The sequence below is a fragment of the Protopterus annectens genome, chromosome 5.part1 (assembly GCF_019279795.1).
Source record: "Protopterus annectens isolate FY-2018-M chromosome 5.part1, PAN1.0, whole genome shotgun sequence".
NCBI lineage: Eukaryota > Metazoa > Chordata > Ceratodontiformes > Protopteridae > Protopterus > Protopterus annectens.
In genome coordinates, this window is record NC_056736.1 from 305,924,985 (window position 1) to 305,946,088 (window position 21,104).

The 21,104-nt window shown below is 39.5% G+C and overlaps 1 protein-coding gene across 2 annotated transcripts in view; it reads left to right on the forward strand.

Annotated features, from left to right (window-relative positions):
- UGGT2 (UDP-glucose glycoprotein glucosyltransferase 2) overlaps positions 1 to 21,104 on the forward strand; it is a 4,352,373-nt gene that overhangs the window by 501,596 nt on the left and 3,829,673 nt on the right. For both annotated transcript variants that reach the window (XM_044072987.1, XM_044072988.1), the window contains exon 5: positions 13,255 to 13,367. In XM_044072987.1, coding sequence (XP_043928922.1) covers positions 13,255 to 13,367 — 113 coding nt within the window. The remainder of the gene's footprint in view (positions 1 to 13,254; positions 13,368 to 21,104) is intronic.

Consider the following 21,104-nt stretch of genomic DNA (forward strand, 5'->3'; position numbering starts at 1 on the left):
CTTCAGTGGTGACTGACCAGCCACCATGTAACACTAGGTTGTCCATTTGTTCTCTACCCGCCATCAGCCATGGTGACCACAGATGCTTCTCTGATAGGGTGGGGGGGGATAGGGAAGAGCAGCCCAAGGCACCTGGTCAGAGACAGAGTCTCAATTACACATCAATGTCCTGGAGATGAGAGCAGTACTTTTGGCATTGCAGTACTTCCAAGACTCTCTTCCTCTGAGAACGATTGCGATTCAGACCGACAACATGTCAGTAGTCTGGTATATCAACAAGCAAGGGCAAACCAAGTCTTATCGCTTGTGTTGAGAAGCCTTAAGAGTCTAGCAGTGGGCTGTATCCACCAAGCGCTTTCTGATAGCAACGCTCATCCCTGGGAAATCCAACGCTATAGTGGACAAACTAAGCAGAGCTATTCTGATGCCACACAAGTGGTCCCTCAAAGACGACACAGCGGAGATGATTTTCTGCAGATGGGGCCAGCCTTGCTGTGACCTGTTTGCATCCCCCATGAATGCCAAATGCAGAAGCTACTTTGCCCTGAATCCCCCACCAGGGGAAACCCAAAGGGATTCTCTCTTACACGTTTGGCCCCTGGGACTCCTATATGCATTCCCACCCATTCCCCTGATTCCAAAATGTTTGCAGAAAGCCAAAGCCTTGGGGAGGACTGTAATTCTGATACCCTGTATTGTCCTCGACAGATTTGGTTCCCCTTCCTTCGACTCTACCAACTTTCAATCTTGGATTCTGGACCCAGTTCCAGATCTGCTGACACATTCATCAGGGGCTCTTCATCCTTCTCTTCATTCCCTCAGATTGATAGCTTGGCTGCTCCGATTTCCAACATAGCCAGGTCCCACAATTTTTCTTCGGAGGTACAACATATCCCTGTATCCTCTCATAAAGCTTCAACCAGAAAGTTATATGCCAGCAAATGGAAGTGGTTTGCTTTCTGGGCTTCGCAAAATGATATTGACCCGTACGTCACCCCAATTGCTAGCATTTTAGAGTTCTTGACTAAGCTTTTTAATGAAGGTGCTGCTGCTGCTGCCACCATACAAGTTCAGGTAGCTGCAATTTCAAATTTTCACCTCGGATCGGAAGGTTCTAATCTTATGTCTCACAGGTTATGTAGAGCCTTAAAAGGAACCATACATCTTAGACCACCAGTTAGACAACCTTTCACTCCCTGGAATCTAAATTTTGTTCTATCTAGGATTATTCTTCCTCTATTTATTTGAGCCTGCATCCTCCTGCCAACTAAAATTTCTGTCTTGGAAAACCATCTTCTTGGTTGCCATTACATCAGCACATAGTGTCCGAACTTCAGGCCTTATCTATTAAACCCCCATATTTGATTTTTCACCCTGACAGAGTGTCTCTCAGGACTAACCCTTCCTTCCTTCCAAAGGTATGTTCGGAGGCTAATCTAAATCAAACTATTGAACTCCCAACCTTCTTCAGTAACCATTCCAACAAGTTGGAGTATATGTTGCATAAACTTGATGTTCACAGACAACTCAGATTTTATTTGGATAGAACAAAAGAATTTAGAAAATCAGAACAACTTTTTGTCTCTCATGCTGATACCAAGAAAGGGCTACCAGTGTCAAAAGTTACTCTTTCCAAATGGTTGACTAATTGCATAAAATTTACATATTCCTCCGTGAATCAACCGTTGGAACATAATGTGAAAGCGCATTCCACTAGGGCTGTTTTTACTTCTTCAGCTTATGTGGCTAGGTTGCCATTGGATATGATATGTGCAGCTGCCACTTGGTCTAAGCCACATGCCTTCATTACGCATTACAAAGTAGATAAGGCCTCCAGGGACAGGGCTTCCCTTGGTTCCACTGTCCTCAGGAATATACTCCTGTGTGAGCCACCCAAGATGAATGGTGCTTGGAACGCTACCCATGTGTAAGAATGAACATCGAGATTGAACAACTTCACATAAAGAAGTTATGTACTTACCATAACATTCCATGTGAGTTGTTCATCTCACCTTCATTCCCACCCGCCTTCCCCCTGTAGGCTTCTTGAAGAACGAGTAAGAGCTTTTGTGGTCTGGTGGGTCTTGTTGTAGGATTTCTTACTTTGGCTGGAGTGATGTTCATGTGTTTCTTATGTTGTACATGTTGGGATCAGCAAACTAGATCTGAGGTGAGGCAGAGAGCATCATGGGATAGGGACTTGGCCTCGAGCTACTCGAAAACTTCGAACTTGTGAAAGCGGCTAACTCTGAGCCGAAGGATCAGCTCCAAACAAATGTGTAAGAATGACAGCGAGATGAACAACTCACATAGAATGTTATGGTAAGTACATAACTTCTTTTTTTTCATATTTTGGTACATAACTTTGCAAGGGAGCATCTCAATGTGCTAAGTAATACCTCATTTTGAAGACAGTATTCATAGTTCCAACATCGTAAAAGAACTGTGTCTGTATGTTGTACACATGTACAATTATCAAAGATTGTTTATAACTTAGGTTATGGAAATTATGATTTTTTCATATTCTGGTAAATAGCTTTGCAAGGGAGTATCTCAGTGTGCTAAGTAATAACTCATTTTGAAGACAGTATCCATAGTTCCAACATGGTAAAAGTACTGTGTCTGTATGTTGTACACATGTACAGATATCGGTTTGTTTAGGAATTAGGTTATGGAAATTATGATTTTTTTTCATATTTTGGTAAATAACTTTGTAAGGGAACATGTCAGTGTGCCAAGTAATACCTCATTTTGAAGACGGTATTACTCCTTACAACATGGTAAACAAACTGTCTCTGTGCACTGTACACATGTACAGATGTCAGTTTGTTTAGTCTTGTAGGATTATGAAAATTATACATTTCCAATACTTCTCATTATTATGCCCATATCTTTGCAAGGGAGCATGATGATGAGACAAATGATGCATCATTTTGAAGCTGACATCGAGCCACACAACTTGTACACTGATATGTAGCCTCTGTCTGTTACAGGTGATGAACTATCATGCTTTGTTTATTTATCAATTATGAGAAATATTATGTTAATCATATTTCTGTGAATATCTCCAAAAAGGAGCATCACACTGCAATGGTTAAGATATCATTTTAAAGCTGACATTCATTCAAACAAATTAAATACAAATTGTATGGGTCTACATGGTACATTGACCAAGATATTGTGCTTTGCTTTTCCAAAAAGGGATAAAATATGCACAATGCTAGCATTCCTTGCCAAATATTTAATAATGAGTTTGATACACTCTATCAGCATTTACACTGCTGGAAAGGTCAGTGTCTGCTGAACAACATTCACATTTACATTTTTAGTCTAGCTCTTATGGTTAAAGAGTTATGAACATTTGTTTTCTGTATGGCATTACAAATGGATTTTCTGAAAATGAGCTCAGGCTGCACTGCTGTTCCTGTGGTGGAATTAAGCAGGTAGTATTTTCTGAGCTGGTTTGGAGTGATTTGCTGCCAACCTTTGCCTGATAATATTAAGTCTAAATTGATGGATGCTCCTCTTCACAATAACATTTTCTTTGGTTCTGCTGCTAAGATTATTTAGTCCCTGCAGTCGAAGGGGAAGGCCTTGTAGGAATTAAAATGTATTTTTGTTTCCCATGTTCCCAAATTTCAGAAGAATTATCCTTCCAAACCTGCATTTGTATGTGGACAGTCTCACCCTCCTCCCAAAGGTAAAAAGGGTTCTAGAAGAGCTCCTCCTGCTAAGTCTACTAAGAGTCCTACTACTCAGAAGCCTCCTTTTCCAGACAAGCCAGATTATATCTGAAAATCTATCTTCTTCCCTCCCTCTTAAGTCAGGTTCCTTTATTTCTTCATCTTTGTCTCTTCACAATTGGTTAAGGATCTTGGGTTCTGTCCTTCATTTGCCAAGGATATTACATAGTGTAGAAATCCCTTCCTCTTGTTTTGTGCATTTCTCAACCTCCTCAAGAACAGCTGCCCTTTATTCCAGATGTACTTCAGACCCTTTTGTCCCAAGGCACTATCCAAGCAGTTTCTGCTCCTCAAAAGGGGAAGGGATTTTTTTATGCCTGGATGCTTCTGGCCACCAGTAAAGATGGCAACTGGAGACCCATTCTGGATCACTCTCACCTCAATATATTTTTGAAGGTTCCTTCCTTTCAGATGTTATCCCTTCAGACTTTGTTTCCTCTTCTTTTTCAGGCTTTACTAGTTTTTCTGAATCTCAAGGATGCATATCTCCATATCCCTATTCATTCCCTTTTCAGGATGTTTTTACATTTCTCTTTTTTTCCTTGTATTTTCAGTTCTCTGCTTTGCCTTTTGCCTCTCTACTGCCCCAAGGGTCTTCACCAAATGCCTTGCTCCTGTAATTGCTTTTTGCAGGTTGAGGGTGATTCAGATCTTTCCTTATCTGGATGACCTGCTCATTCAGGCTTCCTTTCCAGTGACTTTACTTCACCACCTTCACTTTGTGTCCTGCAAAAGCCTAGGGTTTACAGTGAGCTTCCAATAATCATTCCTAATGCCTTCTCAGGATCATGTTTTTCTTGGGTACAGGCTCCAGACTATTTCAATTCTGCCTTCCCTGCCTCCTCCTAAGGCCTTAACTCTGATTGCTTTCTTTCAATTTCTTCTTCCTCTGGTCTGCATTGCAGCCAGTGAGTTTCTAAGTGCTCTGGGTACATTGCCGCCACCATTCCTGTGCTTCCTCTGGCCAAGCTTCATATGAGAAAGCTCCAGTGGTTGTTAAAGTCAGTCTGGCTTCAACATTTTCATCCTTTGGATTTTTTGATTCCCCTTCTCCTATGCCTCATATTGGAGCTTCAGTGGTGGATTCATCAATTTTCCTTGAAGCCAGGGCTTCTTTTTCAGCCTCCAGCCTCCATTTAGGAACTGTTGTCAGATGCCTCGGATCAGGGTTGGGTGCCTCCATCGGTCTTCTGAAAGTTCAGGGTCTTTGGTCTCCTTTTAAAAGAAGGACCATACCAGTATCAGAGATAAGAGCAGCTCTTCTGGCCTTTCATTCTCTTTTCCTTCCAAAGCCCCTCAAAATTTTCAATGACAATAACATAGTGATGTGGTACATCAACAAACTAGGGGGAACATGGTCTTACCTCTTGTGCAGGCTACCTCTTCAGGTTTGGGAATCTAGCTGTCCAGTATCAGGTGACTCTTCAGGTTGTGTATGTTCCTTCAGATCAGAGCACTGTGGCAGATTCTCTCAGCAGATCCATAACACAAACTCACAAGTAGATACTTCGCAGAGACATGTTTCTGGACATTGCCCATCAGTGGGATACTCCTGAAGTAGGTCTTTTTGCCTCCCCTCTGAAAAGACAACTTCCACACTTTTGCACCAGAGTCCCATGTCCTCTGGCCTGGAAGGAGGACACCTTCTCTTTTTCCTGGAAGAGAATGTTTCTTTATGCCTTCCCTTCCTGTCATACTGCAGGTCCTGTTCAAGATAGAACAGGATGCTCCCAAAATCTTGTTGGTGACTCCCTCTTGGCACAGACAGTATTGGTTCCCTCTTCTGTATTTAGCCAAGGGCAATCATCACAAGTTACCTCACAGGGTGGACATACTCACACAAGACAAGGGGTCTCTCATCCATCCCCACTTGTCCACTCTTCAGTTAACACTGTGGGTGAGAGAATAAAGGTTTCTAAAAGGTATCAAAAACCTAAGGACATGTTTCTGGTTCTGCAGGAAGCCAGGACACCCACTACCAGAAAATCTTATTTATCTAAATATAAGAGATATTCTGCCTGGTGTCTTTCTCGCAACCTGGATCCACTTACTGTGGAAGTTCCTTTGGTTCTCTCTTATTTGTGTGAATTGCTTAGTGTTGAAGTGGCATACTCTTCTGTTAAAACCCACCTGTCAGCTATTTCTGGTTGTCTGCCTTTGACTTCCCCCTTTGGCTTCTAGATTCGAGGGCAAACAATTTCTAAAAATAAATCCATCATATTAGGCCTTCCAGGGACCTTTAATATTGTTTGGAAAAAATTGACTCAGGCTGCTTTTGAGCCTGCAGCTTCAGCTTCCATACAGCATTGTTCTTGGAAGACTGTTTTTCTTTTGGCCCTTACCTCAGCCAGATGGGTGTCTGAGCTGCAGGTCCTTATGGCTTTTCCCCCTTTTTTTGTTTTTTCATAAGGACAGAGTGTCTTTTCATACTAAAACTTATTTTATGCCCAAGGTGGTTAATAAGTTGTCTCTTAATCAGTGTATTAATTTGCCCACTTTTTCCCTTCTCCACAATCTGCTATTGAGAAGGTTCTTCAAACTTTGGATTTGCATAGACAACTCCGATATTATTTGGATAAAACTAAAGCCGTTCATAAATATCAGTAACGTTTTGTTTCTTTTTTATGCTAGGTATTTAGGTTTGGCTGTTTCTGAGCAAACCATTTCTTCTTGGATATCTAAAGCCATTTCCTTTTGTTACTCCTTTCATGGGAAAAGCCTTCCTTCCTCTGTTAGGGCTCATTCTGCCAAAGCTGTGGCTTCTTCTGGTGCTTTTTCCAAAGGTTTGGATACTAATTCCATTCTTGAGGCAGCTCCTTTGACTATACTTTTACCAAGCACTGTACATTGGAAGCTGTTCTAGGGATAGAGCTGGATTTGGCTAGGGGGGTCCCCTGCATGTGGATTTCTAGAGGGCTACCTTCCACCCCATCCTTCTTGAGCTTTTAATATTTATACTGTTAGAATTGTAAGAATACTGCAACAGCTGGGCATAGTACGCATGAGCTAGTTAGTACTAAAATATTAGATAATCTGGATACTATCCCTTCTTCTCTTCATTTTGCAATGACTCTTCCTCCCCTTCTTCCTTCCTTTACTTCTTCTTTTGACTTCGCTCTTGCCTTTCACTGTGACCTACTTCGTTCCTCCTGGGTTCTCTTCAGGAGAAGGGATGGTATGTCTGTATGTCCTATGCCCTATGCCATGTGCAGGGGGGAGCATGTCGTGATGTATGACATCCTATATTTACCTAAAAGGCTTTTTTGTATACTGTTTGGATGTCGTTGTCCTATATTTGGGGGATCTAATTATAGAAAATATTCAAACATCAGAGAAGGGACACACTGTGTTTATTTAGTGTTACACGGATTACAGTGTTACCGGTACATAGGATGGGCTAAAGATAGGTTGGTTGCATTGGCTGGAAGGTCCAGTTTTTTTTAAAAAAAAAGCAGACAAATTTTAAAAAAAAAAATCCACAAAGATATTAGATGTAATGACTTGCTTGACTTTGATGGAAGTTGGATAAGAAATTTGCCCATCATTGGCTGAGGCATTGGATATAAAAATATCATCCTAAACTATTTATCCATCACTTCCATCAGCAGAATATCCTATGCCTTTTATCTTTACTCAGATAACTAAGCTACTTCAGATTTTACCTTCTCATTCCCAATTTCCATCTTTCCATCTTCTGTTCCCCAAATTCCCATCTTCTGTTTGTGACCATCATTGTCAGATGTTTTCTGCCTCAGATAAGTTTTATTTGGGATTTTGCAATTTTTTTCAAAAATTACTTTGTTCACAGTTTTTTCTTCTTAAAGTTACTTTTTGTCATTAAAAAAAGAGTTGTTAAATGTAATCTGATTTGTCTTGTTGCCCTTATAACTCTCTAGTTTACATCTCCTGAATAGAGTTAAATTGTTTTTTTTCTTTTGTAATTATTTTTGCTTTTTAGATATTTATCATTTATTTTCTAAATGTATTTGTATTTATATTCTTATTAATGCTCAAATTTAATGTTCCTTTATTAGATTACAGCCATATAAGTGGTGGTGGCTAGTATTTGCAAAGATTTGATAATCATTGCATAATGGTTGGTGCCCCAGGAACAGCCACAAAATTTTATTTAAAAAATAATTGCCTTATGCCCACAAAATGTATGCATAATATATTGCAGTAATAAAATAAAAAATGGCTTTATTTTGCAAAAAATAGAATAAAATTAATTTTTTCCAAGTGAAACTATTTTTAACCATCAAGAGATATCACAAGTTGATACCATGCCTTTTCCATTTCTTGTGATAACAATCAGCCCTCCTTTTTTGGTAGCGTAATCCTTGTCATCTAATCAATTTCAACTTTCCTTTCCAAAACTTTGGTTAATTGAAGGACCAATTTTTTTCTTTTTGGCATCAGTAGTAAATGGAATGACTTCTCAGCATCTCTCTTCTTTATGTTTGATTGATTACCTTAGTCTAAGTATCTGGAAGTATCTTGACACTGGTGTAAGTTATTCTCTGTCAAGTCTATTGCATTGCTAACTCTACTCATTTAGTTCCATTTAGAGTTATCCCTCTCTTCTCCTCTACTTAAATGTCAAAATTTGCAAAATGCTTCTTTCCAACATTAAACATTTATATCCTCTTTATGTTATTTATGTAAAGTAGTACATAAATGGCCTTGGTTGCACTGAGTTTTGTCATTAAAAAAACAGAATACACCTACCTACAGTTCCCAGTGGCCATTCTACTTGGATTTATAGCTACTTGTATTTTTTCATAATGTAACCTTAGATGACGCTTGTGCAGATGTACCTTGGTGTTTTCCTAACATGTTTGCAAGATGCAGTACAACATGGATGTGATCTTCAGGGCAAAGTTTTTTTTTTGGGGGGGGGGTCATTGTTATCAGGGATATATTTCCATTATGATGACCTCAGTGAGGTTTAGCTAGGGCCTCTGTCCTGTTGGCTACAGAGGAGTAGACCTCTTTTTATCAGATACAGATGTTATGTACTTAACCACAATGAATGATGTGGAAGCAAAAGTCTGTCCTTTGTAACATACTCTTTTATTGCCCGTTTTTTGTGTATCTGGTCTGGAACCTTTCTTCAGTCCACAATTCTTTTTTAGCATTTTATTTGAAGAAATGGAGAAACTAGCATGCAGGGTGCATTGTGGGAAGGGAGAGTGTTCCTAGCAGCCTGGGATGTTATTGCCTGATGTGAAATCTTAATGTCTACAGCATCAGCTCTGTTGGTTAGAGATGCTAGAGCTTTTCCTCCTCCTTTTTAGAAAACTATCATTGTCTGTAAGTGCATAAGTCTGAGTTCCCAAACAGATGCTCAGGATGATGTGCAAATCACATCTTGGAATAGCAAAGTGCTAAAAGATTGAGCAAATATGCCCAATGTGATAGCTTTTACCTTTACATTTTTCTCTATTGTATATAACTGCCCATTTTGTAAGTGGACATTTTCTACCAAGCCACCACTGAAAAGGGGCTACCTTAGCCCAGACGGACTGGTCAACAAAAACAATAAATAATAAATATATTGATCAGGAATGTTGACTCTTGAGTACATAATGCAGGGGGTACCATGTGCAGTATGTTTCATAACAACAGTCCAAAGGAAAAAATGATCTCGTACCCAGTAGCAACTCTCTTGCAAAGTTAAGTTCAGTGGACACTGATCTGTTTCAGTTTTAAAAAGTTGTGTATCTTATATGTGCAGATTGAGTATTTTGAGGAACCTGGAATAATAAACTAATAGACACAAGTGCAGGCGCAATTAGTGCATTAAAATCTCCATTCTCAAAGCAGGCCATATTTGATGTTATCATCACTGACAGTAGTCCTTTCTTTTAGAACTCTGAAATTCAGAAAATTTGTGCTAAAGTAGAAATTCAGGCATATAACTTCCCATCCATTTTATTTGCAGTCAGATGCACATATGGTGAGATACAACCAAATAGTGAGGATGTTCATGAGCAGAAGCAGTAGTTGTAGCTATGAGGATTTTCATCTAGTAGTTCAGCATTGCAGGAAGACAGTGTCTTGCTTGCATTATTTTTAATTGTCTAAGTTTGGAAGGTTAACAGTGTACTCCAGCTTTTTCTGGAAAATTAGTACAGTATAATGAAAATGATGAAAAAACCAACTGAGACTAAAAAATCTATTATGATAAAAACAAGAGGAGACAGTAATACTGACTGCAAGGTAGTAGCAAAGGAAATGCTGACATGGTTAGTCAAGCAGGTGAACCAAGATCCTATGTTTTTCTTGGAGAATACTGAACGTTTTATCAGAGGAATCACAAACATTTGAACAAGATAAATATGTGGAAGTTTAAGGAGGAAGAGCAATTGGAAATGTCACAAGAATGGAGATCATGAGAAGACTGATGGATGTGGGCTGCAGAGAGACACTCCTGTAGTTGTCTTTAACACAGCCAAGTGACCCCTCCAGGTGTTTCGGCAGTTACATCCTACTGACGCCTCAAGGCATCTAATATAGCCAGTTTAGATTAGCCTTAATTTCAGAACTTAAGTACATACAAGCTATTGAAAGATTTAATTTTAAAGCTTCATAAGCCACATAACACAACTGGCCACTGCCTCTACTCTCACCGTGCAGCAAAAACTTGGAATTCAGTCCCATTAACTCACCAGGTCCTTACTTATAGTATTCTAACCTTCAATTCCTCACTGAAAACCTTTACCAAAATTTATAAATGTGCTTTACCTGCACACTGGGCTATTACTTCACCTGCATGCTAGGCTATTACTTCATCTCTCAAGCCAACCTTTTCTTTACCTTCTCTCTACAACTTCTCAACTCAGCCTACCCTACCAATAGCATCCAGAATACTCTGTCCTAAGTTTAAATCATACTTACTATTTAGTCATTTCCTATACTCCTCCATTGCTCATTTAATTCTACTAGCCATCTACTCTTTCCTCTTACTCTATTCCACTCCTGTTCTCTCTTCTACCCATCTCTTACTAGACTACATCTAGCATTCTCAGCCTCACAAAGTGTAATTTCCTTATCACTACTGCAAAAGAATAGTTTATATAAAAAGTATGTTTTTTTTGTTTTGTTTTGTTAAATGTCTTTAATGTCTTTATTTTTGTCTATGTAACTTGGAGCTTCTCCATGGGCCTCTGCTGAAAAGTGTTTTTTTACCCACTTGGACTTTTCTTGTCAACAAGTGTCAATAAATAAAGAAATATTATGAGTAAGATGCACATTTTTCTTAAGATATGCACTTGAAAATTTATTATCCCTACCATTTTTGTAGTAGCAGTGGTCACATTCAAAATATGTCGGTTATACCAGTATTGCACTGATTTTCATTAAAGCTTCAATTATCTTTCTTTTCCTGTTCTGAAACCTTTGTATGGTTACAGGTCAGACGTTTTGTTGATCCAGAGACTTGCTCTGAGTAAATTTCAAGCATGTCAGTCATTTACTCCATTTGGGATATCTTTCACTAATTGTTTCAGTGGGTTCATATTAGAAGCTCGAAGGTCCTTCTCAGCGAATACGAAAAGAGCGGCACGTATTGCACGAACAACGAAAACAGTGAACGTTCAAAACTGGGAAATTTGAAATGTCGATTTATCATAGTTGGCCCTTCTGCGGTATAGCTCCGTAAGGTAAGTGTGCGATAGTTATGGACCTTAGGGTTAGGGTGCGGGTTAAGGTAAGTGCATAGATATAGTGTATGTATGTGGTTTATTTATTTTGTTTGGGTAGGTAGTATCTCGGCAGGCGGTGGGGTTGGCAGAGTATGACGATTTGTGATTTTAAATTACAGGTTTACGGTGTTTGGTGTATTCGCGGTTCGGTAAATATGTGTTGCTCTTTTTGTATTCGATGAACAGGACCTTCGAGCTTATAATATGAACCCGTTTTCAGCCGGAAGACAAAATTTACTTGGAGCAATGCATTTTAAGCTCACATGATTAAATATCAACACATTTTTGGCAGTGCCTTGGCCATCATGCATAAAGTATACCTCACGACTGACCTAACACTAAGTGTTTCATAATTTGCTCATTATGCCATAGCTTAACTCTTGTCCTACAACAGCAAGTCCATACATTTAAATCAATTGTTAAAGGAGATGGTTCAGTCATGTCTTATTTTTCAAGTGGTGCAAAGCCCCTGTCTTATTCATTTGCTGATTTTTCAGATTGGTTATTTCTAATTAAACCAGGTGCTTTTAATTCTCTTACCTTTTCCAAATTCTGTAGCTTCACTTACATGCTTTTCTGTATCTGTTGTGTTTGTGTGACAAATCCAAACACACAGCACCACAAAATATCCAAAAAATACACTCAGGAGGCAGTCACTGGAAACAAACTCCAACTTTTAATGGTGCTTCTTGTACTTCAGCAAATAGCCTTCAAGGCTGTTTGCCAAGGTACCAGAAGCACCATTAAAAGTTGGAGTTTGTTTCCAGTGACTGCCTCCTAAGTGTATTTTTTGGATGTTTGTGTGACACTCAGATTATTCCCTTTGCATGAACTTAGGAAAATGTCCCTGTTGTCTTTGTTAGTATTTAAATTAATTAGGAAAAACTTGTCTTAGTTCACATGTGAAAAACAATACAGGCCTGGTGGTATTTTTCCCTCAGCTTTTCTATCATTCACCCAGTTATTGATTTCTTTGTTACACTGTCTTAAAATGCATAGGAAGAAGTGTATCTTCAGATAGGATGAAACAGATTAAATGTGTGCATACAAACACAGTTATATCCAAGGTGTTATGTATTTGAGGCACTGATGTCAAGGAATTCACCTCAAGAGCAGAGCAAAGCTCAAGAGGAAAATCTTGATATTTATGTAGAAAACATATGACTACTTAGTTTTGATTGGTGAGATGTAATCATAATCCTTTGTAGTATATGGAGCTGCATCTTTTTTAATGTGCTGATAGTTACAGAAAAAAGTGTTGGAGTACTGCCACCCAGACAGCAGCCATAAGTGGTGTTCCTCTGACAGGCTAACAGCTTTAGAAACTGCTAACCATATTAGTATGCCATTTAATAGCTTTAAGCCATGCATATCAAAATTTGTTAAGCACCTTTTTGATGCCAGGGTAGTGTATAACAAGGTTGTCTCTTTCTTCATTTAGTTGTGTAATCTGTATGTTCCATTATACTACATGTTGTTACTGAACTTAGGCACCTTCACCTCCTTCCACCAAATAAGCATTTTTATACGATGGTTTGCCTTTTCAAGGTTGTGAACCCATGGTTGTTTCTTTGTACTTCAGTTAAGAAACAGCAGCAAAACATGATCAAAGCATGCTTATGTTAGAGCCCAGCTATATGCTTGTAAGTCAGGTTTTTAATATTATTTTAGAGCTTTATGGAAGTTGGATGTGTTTATTTGATAAGGATTATTTTAATCAGTGTAAATGCATCAATCTTTAACCTGGGCTGGAATGGACTGCTAAGCCTTTACTGTAGTAATGAATGTACTATCTCTGTTTCTAGGTAGCTTCAGATGTACCACCCCCTGATGGTTGCAGTGCCTTTGTGGTTATCCATGGTGAACGGACCTGCAGTATAAAAGAAATTAAACAGCTCCTCAAAGAAGCAGGCAGTAGGTAAGTGTAAAGTGTCTGCCTTGTAGCCACTATGTGGTTTCCTGGTCTGATAAATTGATTGTACAGTGATGGTTGAATAAAAAAGGAAATTGTTGTATTAATGCATTAAACATTTTTATCACTGCAGTTTTGCACTGTCCGGGTATGCTTCTATTAATCAAGACAGATTAATTTCATTGACTGAGATTTAGAATAGTAGGTAAGAGAAAAGGTTGGTCCTTTAAGAAGAGTTGATATGTCCAGTTAAATATTATGATTATCTGTTTTATCTAAATTGTTTAATTGTTCAGTGATAATTACATGGTTTGCATCTTTATAGTAAAGCTACTTGGCTATGGGTGCTTGCTTAACTGATAATAGTGCGTGTTTAGCTTCTGGTGTTTAACGATAGAATTTTCTGGCTTCTACTTCGAAAGATTATATCTTAATCCCTTGCATCTTATTCGCTCAATCATATCATCTTGAAAGCTGCCTGTTACATTTAATGTAATGGAGTAGCTTGAAATAAGAGTTTTGCACATGAGGGGCAAGCTCCCCACACCCCCTCAACGTATGTATAGAGTTAATTTTCAATATTATTTTAAACAAATTGAAGAATGAAGAACGCATAGTTACTTATCCATTGCTTTTGCAGCTTTTCTTATTGGGATTCCCATGAATATAATAGACAAGGCCGCTGGGAGGGCCTTTACTCCAAAAACAAAAAAGGAAAGTACACAAATTAAGTACTAGTTTCATTGAATGGTTCACAGTGTGTTTTGCTCTGTTCTGGCAGTAGTCACATTTTATTTCTGTGCTGAACTGTCATGATTTCCCTTTAGATTCATTTGACTTATTTTTATTGATAGTGCAGACTCTTTAAATGACTTGCACTGCTGTTTTTTTTTTCTTTATAATGCACGTTTTGAAAAAATAGTGTTTGTTTATCTATACCAAGATTTCATGATAATAGTAATAGATTCTTAGGAGATTACTAGGATAATGGCTTAAGAGCCCTTACCAGCCTAGCCAATATAATCTGATTTACCCACTATATGGCCACTAGTGGCAAAAGGATGGCATGGATTTGTGTCTGTGCCTTGAGTATCTTACAGATTGCCCTGTTCATAAGGGACATATGTGGTACTTCAGGTGTGAATTTGCGATTCCTCATCCATTGATCCAGATTGCGTTTGAACAGGGCCAGGGAAGGGCTCTGCTTATGTGAATATGAAGCCTGTTCCAAAGAAGGAGCCATCTCTGAGACTGTCTTTCCAGCATATTTTGTTTGATTTGCTGACTAAGTTTAGATCCATAGGTTGGGTGACCCTCGTGCTGTTTGACTTGTGGATGTGTAGCAGCTCCATCAGGGTTGAACTTGAGTGCCTTGTAAGTCAGGCATAGGTCACCCCTTAATAGTCAGTAGGAGACAGAGTAAAGAGATAGGGCTTTTAGTCTATCCACATAGGACATGCTGTTTACACCCTGTATTCTTTGTGAGGATCCTTCATTGTCACTCCATCTGCTATCAGTGCCTAGTCGAGTACATGCCAAATGGCACATTGAACTCAATTATTGATCTAATGAGGACCGAGTACAGCAGAACTATAGTTTACTTGGATCTGGATGTCATACCTTTACTTATAAGTTGTGCTACATAGAAAGACTTCCTCGCCACTGTGGTCACATGGCGTTCAAAGTTCAGGCTGTTATCTATGTACTTAGATCTCTCACCTCTGAGTCTACTCTTAGGGATGCTCTATTGATGTTGTAATTTGCAGGGGTATTTGACTTCTCAAAGGGTATGATAATGCATTTTTTGCATTTAGTTTTAGGCCATGGTTCTGGCACCAATCATTTGTCTGATCTAGACCCTCCTGAAGGATATCAGCATCATTGGGGGAGTCTGTGATTGACCCTAGTTTGCAGTCGTTGTCAGACTTTGTCATATGAAGGCCTTCCATATTAACCTTGACTACATCGAAGCATATTCCGAACATGACTGGTCCCAGCACTGAGACCTGTGGCACACCACTAGTAACGGTCATCTTACTGGATCTGGAATCAAACAATTTAGCCATATGTGTCCTGATGAGCCAGCTGGCTATCCATCTAGTGAAGAAGGGATTTGTGCCCAGTTTTGTGAGTTTATTTATAATACCTGAGTGAGGAATTGAGTGAAATGCCTTGACCCGTTCAAGGTGGTCTGTATGTACTTTTACCCTCCATCCATGCCCTTATTGACTTTCTCAGAGGAATTCACCAGATTCAGTAGGCATGACCTGCACTTGACAAAGCCAAATTGGGTCAGCTCCAGTGTTTGGAGGCTTCCTATGCCATTATTTGTAAGGTCCATGATTATTCTTTCCATGGTCTTACATATAAGACTAGTCAAACCTATGGGTCTGTAATTTCCCAGGTCAGTAGAGGGCCCTCCTTTATGCAGAGCGATGACTGTTGCTGTCTGCACTATATCGGGACAAAGTTAGTCCAGACGGTTTGGCTAAGTAGAGATCCTAATGGTCCTGATAAGTCCTGATGTAAGCTGTTTGCTGTTTAAGAGGCTCTCGCATATTTATGACTACCAGATCTAGGATATATGTTCCCCTAATGGGAGTGCAGACTAGCTGCTCCAGGCCATTTGAATTTACAAAGTCAGGAATTCTGTGGGCCTCCACGTTAGTGGTCATATATGCCTCTCAGTTAATGAAGGGCTAGTTACAAAGCACCCATGACTATGGTATTTGCTGGATAATGACTGATTAGAGTAACTTCAGGCATGATGTATGAGTTTCCTAGTTCATGGTGGGGGGCCTGTAGCTATCAAGAATGTGGTAATGGATTTTTCCCATGGCTAGTTGGACATTGAATAGCTCAAGCATGTCATATTGCTTGACATGCCTAAAGGTGTGCTTATCCTTTATGTAGATACACCTCCAACTTTTGTCTTTCATGTTCAGTGGGTGTTTGGAACATATGAAAGGTGTCATAGCCATACACTGCCAGAGTGCCTTCCATGGCTTTGAACCATGTTTCAGTTACTGTACAGATGTTAGCATCTTCCAGGGTGAGGAGGGCTTCTAGGGAGTGCAGTTTCTAGTTGAGCCTCCTAGCAATGAGCAGTAACACCTTTAGCTTGCCGTGAGTACCTTTTGTTACGTTGGAAGTTTTGTCTGTTTGGCAATGCCTAAAAAGGGCATTATAGAAGTGGATAATGTTTTGGCTAATATCCAAAAGCCTAGAGGCGACAGGTGAAGACCGTCCCTGGCAAAGCACCTGTAAACCATGTCCTCCCAGGCTGGCAAGTATTAAACTTCATTGGAATGACACCAGTAGCTAAGTCAATTGTTAAAGTCTATTTTCTGCTGGTATTGTGGTATCATCCATGGAGATGGTAGAATGCTGCTCGATGCTCCGGTCATACCTGCCTGTGATACACATTCTGAAAGCTCAATCATATTTCTTCATATAGTCCAAGGAGGTATGTCTCAGGTTATTTATGCCAATATGGACTATGACTGAGTCATACTGGTACTTAGGGGTAAGTAACCTGAGTGCTTGTGTGATCTGGTGGATCCTGGCCCCTGTCAGGTAACTGACTGTAACCTTTTCCTTATCCAGCCTGGTAAAAGGGACATCAGTGTGTCTCACAATGGAGTTCCCTATGACCAGAATATTGGGTTGTGGAGTGTTTCACCTTATGGGCATAGTAGTTAAGAAACAGTGAGATGTGGCTTTGTGTGTTGTGACAGGAATTGTCTTGTATTTGTGCATGCGGAGTTACTGAGGGCCGCACCCGAGAAGCCTTTGAGGTTTGGGTAAGTTACATGTTATCACCTCCACATATGTGGGTCTATGTGTTTGGTCTTTTGTGGATGCAGTGAGTAACGTGTGTATGTTGGTCACAACCTGTTTGCTGCTTTTTTTTTTCTCTATGTGAGAGTCTAGCTTCCATTGTCAATGTATAGCTACATCGCTCAGACACTGTATTTGTCTGTTCAAGAATCTGTGCAAGAATTAAGTGGCTGTCAGTGTACATGAGGCAGTTGCTACATTGCCTCAAGATGCCCATGTCCACCAAGTTGGATGCAGAGGTAGCAGGAAAGTGCTCATCCATAGTTGCAGACTGAGTCCAACTACTAAAACTGCTAAACACGCTACTTAAATACTCAAACTACTAAACCAGGAAAACTATCAACTTGCACACTAACATACATATGTAAGATGTTGGCGAGTCACTCTCCATGTTCCCTGATAATCATGAAAGATTCCTAAATGTACTTGAAAAAATTCCATTATACTGGGACAATGTAACTACCCCTCAATAAACTGGAGCACCTGTACCGCCAATGTAGAGTATACCCAGAAGTTCTTAGACCTTATAAACAAAAACTCACTGGTGAATATAGTTGAAAAACCCACTAATGGATATAGAATTCTTGATCGGGTCCTTGCCAGTAGAGCAACTTCTTGGACTACTCTCCTAGTATTTCTTTCTCCTGGTTAAGATGTACCATAAACTTGTGATTGTGACCTTTAAAACCATAAAGCTCTTGTAGCAAATAGCTCTGATTTCAGTGCATGCTAACCTCATCAAGTCCGATGATGAAGTTTCACAATTCAGTTATGGCAGCATCAGTTCTGATGTTGACACAGCAGGAAGGTTTGAAGTTCTAAGCTCACTTAGATAAATGTGTAGCGTTGGTTGTCCCAACAAGAGCAAAATGTAATGGGAAATTCAAAAGCAAATTACTGTGTTGGTTATCAACATAAATAAACTTTACAACAAAAAAGGGGGGGACTCCTTAAATTATACAGCAGAGCTAAATCCAGTTGTGTTGATAATAGTGCCACAAATATGACTAAAAAATTGAAAACTACTATTAGGTCTACTGTATTAACCTAGGTTAGTTACCCCTTATAAGTAAGGCATTGCACCCAGGTCCAAGGAAATTATATGTGGCACTTTATTCGTCCCTTATCAGACCCGTCATTGTGTATAATGCCCCCTTCACCATATACCTGATCAGATGTATGCAACAGGTGGAATGGCCGCAAAGGTTCCTCACCAGGGGAATCCAGGGTATAAACTCATTGTTCTGTATGGGTCACCTTAAAGCCCTATCTCTACACTGAGTCTTGGGTTACAAGATATTATTGGCACCAACTTTGATGGACCTTTTACATATCTGCAAAATGGAAGGTATCAGAACCACTTGATCCAAGCATTTAAACTGTGTGACATAAATAAGATGTTGGTAAGACATATGCGTCTCAGAAGATCCCCATGCATGGAACAGTCCCCCCCATTCATGTGAAGCAGACTCCATCCCTAATCCTATTTAAGTGTAACCTTGACCAATGGATGGGAAATTGGAAATTCACCTTGAGTATGGCCGCCATGTCTCTGATAGAGACAGACAGTAATGCCCAAACTAAAATACACCCCCCACACATAATCTTTAGAAACTTCTTAACGTTCCCCCTTTTAATAAATGCCTATGATACATAGGGACACAATTCAGTTGGGTTACACAGCTAGGCCTTTAAAGGCCCTAGTCGTCATTGACCCAGTATGTACCTGTGAACCTATGAAGCTTTTCAAGCTAGGGACCATTATAAATCCTCCTTGAGCTATGCTAGGACAGGAATCTTAGGAACAACACCCAGCATGGCTGTGAACTCATTCAAAATGACACCTCCTATTTTGACCCAACAGATATTGACAATGCACTAACAGGCAAATTCAGTGCTAACTTGACCCCTAAGACTCCTGCCCAAATCACTGACTCTGTCACCCCACTCCCCCCGTTACTATAAAGGAACATGTACAGAAGGTACTGTCTAAGACCAAAAATACATTTTCCATGGGGCTTGACAGTATACCAGAGTGTTTAATAAACAGACCTCTTCAAAGCCCTATTTGTGTATTCTGTCTCTTACATGCTGATGAAGTGATGTCTGTACCTGGCATACAAGGCATCTTCACACTCCACTCTGATGGACTTCCTTCTTTTCTTCAAAACATACATCACCAGAATTACCTTTTCTAAAGACTTAAACATTGCCTGTGATATAAACACAACCTGCTGGAGAGACAGGTGTGTGCCCCAAAGAATACTCCTCTAGAACAGGTTCTCCATCCATGTGAAACAGCTTGTGACAAAGGGAAATACTAGCATCCCAGCTATCTTGAATTTTGTAAATAATTATATGTCATTTGTGAATATTAATATGATTTATGTAGAAATGTCACAGAAGGAGATACTGCCAGCCCAGCTAAGTGGAATTTTGTAAATAATCATGTCATTTGTGACTATCAACTTGATTTATATGCTTGTCTTACAAATGTATTAGAACTGTATATTATGTGTATACTAAACTGCTTTGACAGAAGTGTGTGTTGAACAGGGTTTGTACAGTACTTTGCCTAGATGTGTGACCACAGTGTACCATGCTGTATAAGAACAGAAATGTATAAAACTATTGTACCTGTGTAAATATATATGGTTTAACAGTGGGAACTAGAACATAGAGGGTTAACTTGCAAAACTTCAGGAAAATAGTTGAAATGAAATTGTTTTATGATTGTGCTATAAAAAAGTTAGTTTCAATGCAGCAAGGAGACAAGATGTGTAGAACTAGGGTGCATTCTACATTGTTTTGTAAGTGTTTTATGTGTTCCAGCAGTTACAAAGATCTGAACGGTATGTATTTTTCACAGGGTCATGCTAAAATGCTGGCAGTTTCTAGCAATGGGGGTTGTCACCTGGGATAGTCAGATGACAAAAGTGATGCCATCCTGCAAGTATCTCAGTAGCAATATTTGAGATATTAATTTAAGAACTCTCTAAAAGAGAGGTCAAAGACAAAATACAAAACTCCCTATCTAACAGGAACATCCACTCACAATACAAAATGCCCTAACAAGAAGATCCACTCACCAATTTCTGCACTTGCCTTGCTGTAAGTAAGTTTTTATGGCATAGTAACTCTTTTATATTCGGATAGGAATATAGTAAAGTATAGCTCAGAAGTTTTCTTCATTTATTTGAGACTGTCCTGCAATGTTGTTTTAAATAGTTCCTGTGATTTTGAACTCTGAAGTTACTGTGAATACATATTTAGTATTGTCTTGTTCTTTATTTATTATTAAATGTATTTAAACCTTTCCACTGTGGCTGGTCTGCTTAGAGATATTTAAGTTCTTAGAATACTTGCATATCTATTTGGTGACACTGTACAGGCCACTCCTAATAGCCTGGTGCTTAGTCAACTGCCATTTGGATTAATAGTAACATTGTAACATTACACAGTAAGATTGGGCACCCTTTGTTAAGGGCCTTAAAGTAGCTGATAAGGAGCTAGCTGGTGGCATTGAAAAATGCCTTATAGTCTGGGCAGAAGGGGCATAGCTAGTAAACCTGTGTCAGATTTGCCCAGGTGTGTGTGTGTATGTATGTATGTATGTGTGTGTATATGTGTATATGTATATATATATATATATATATATATCAAATCTTAAAGTGTGTGTGTGTGTGTGTGTGCTACTTGGGCAGGGACACGAAGCACTGATTGGACAGAGAAGGTGCTGGAGGTCTTGGTTTGGCCACTCAGCTGAGATCTCAACCCTATAGCTATGTAAGTGGGGAGACTTACTGGGGATCTGGAGAAAGGGAGAAACCAGCCCCAGACTGAGGGAAATTGCACTTTACTGTGTGTAATTGTCATCCTCCCAGTGGTGACAATTGAGGCTCC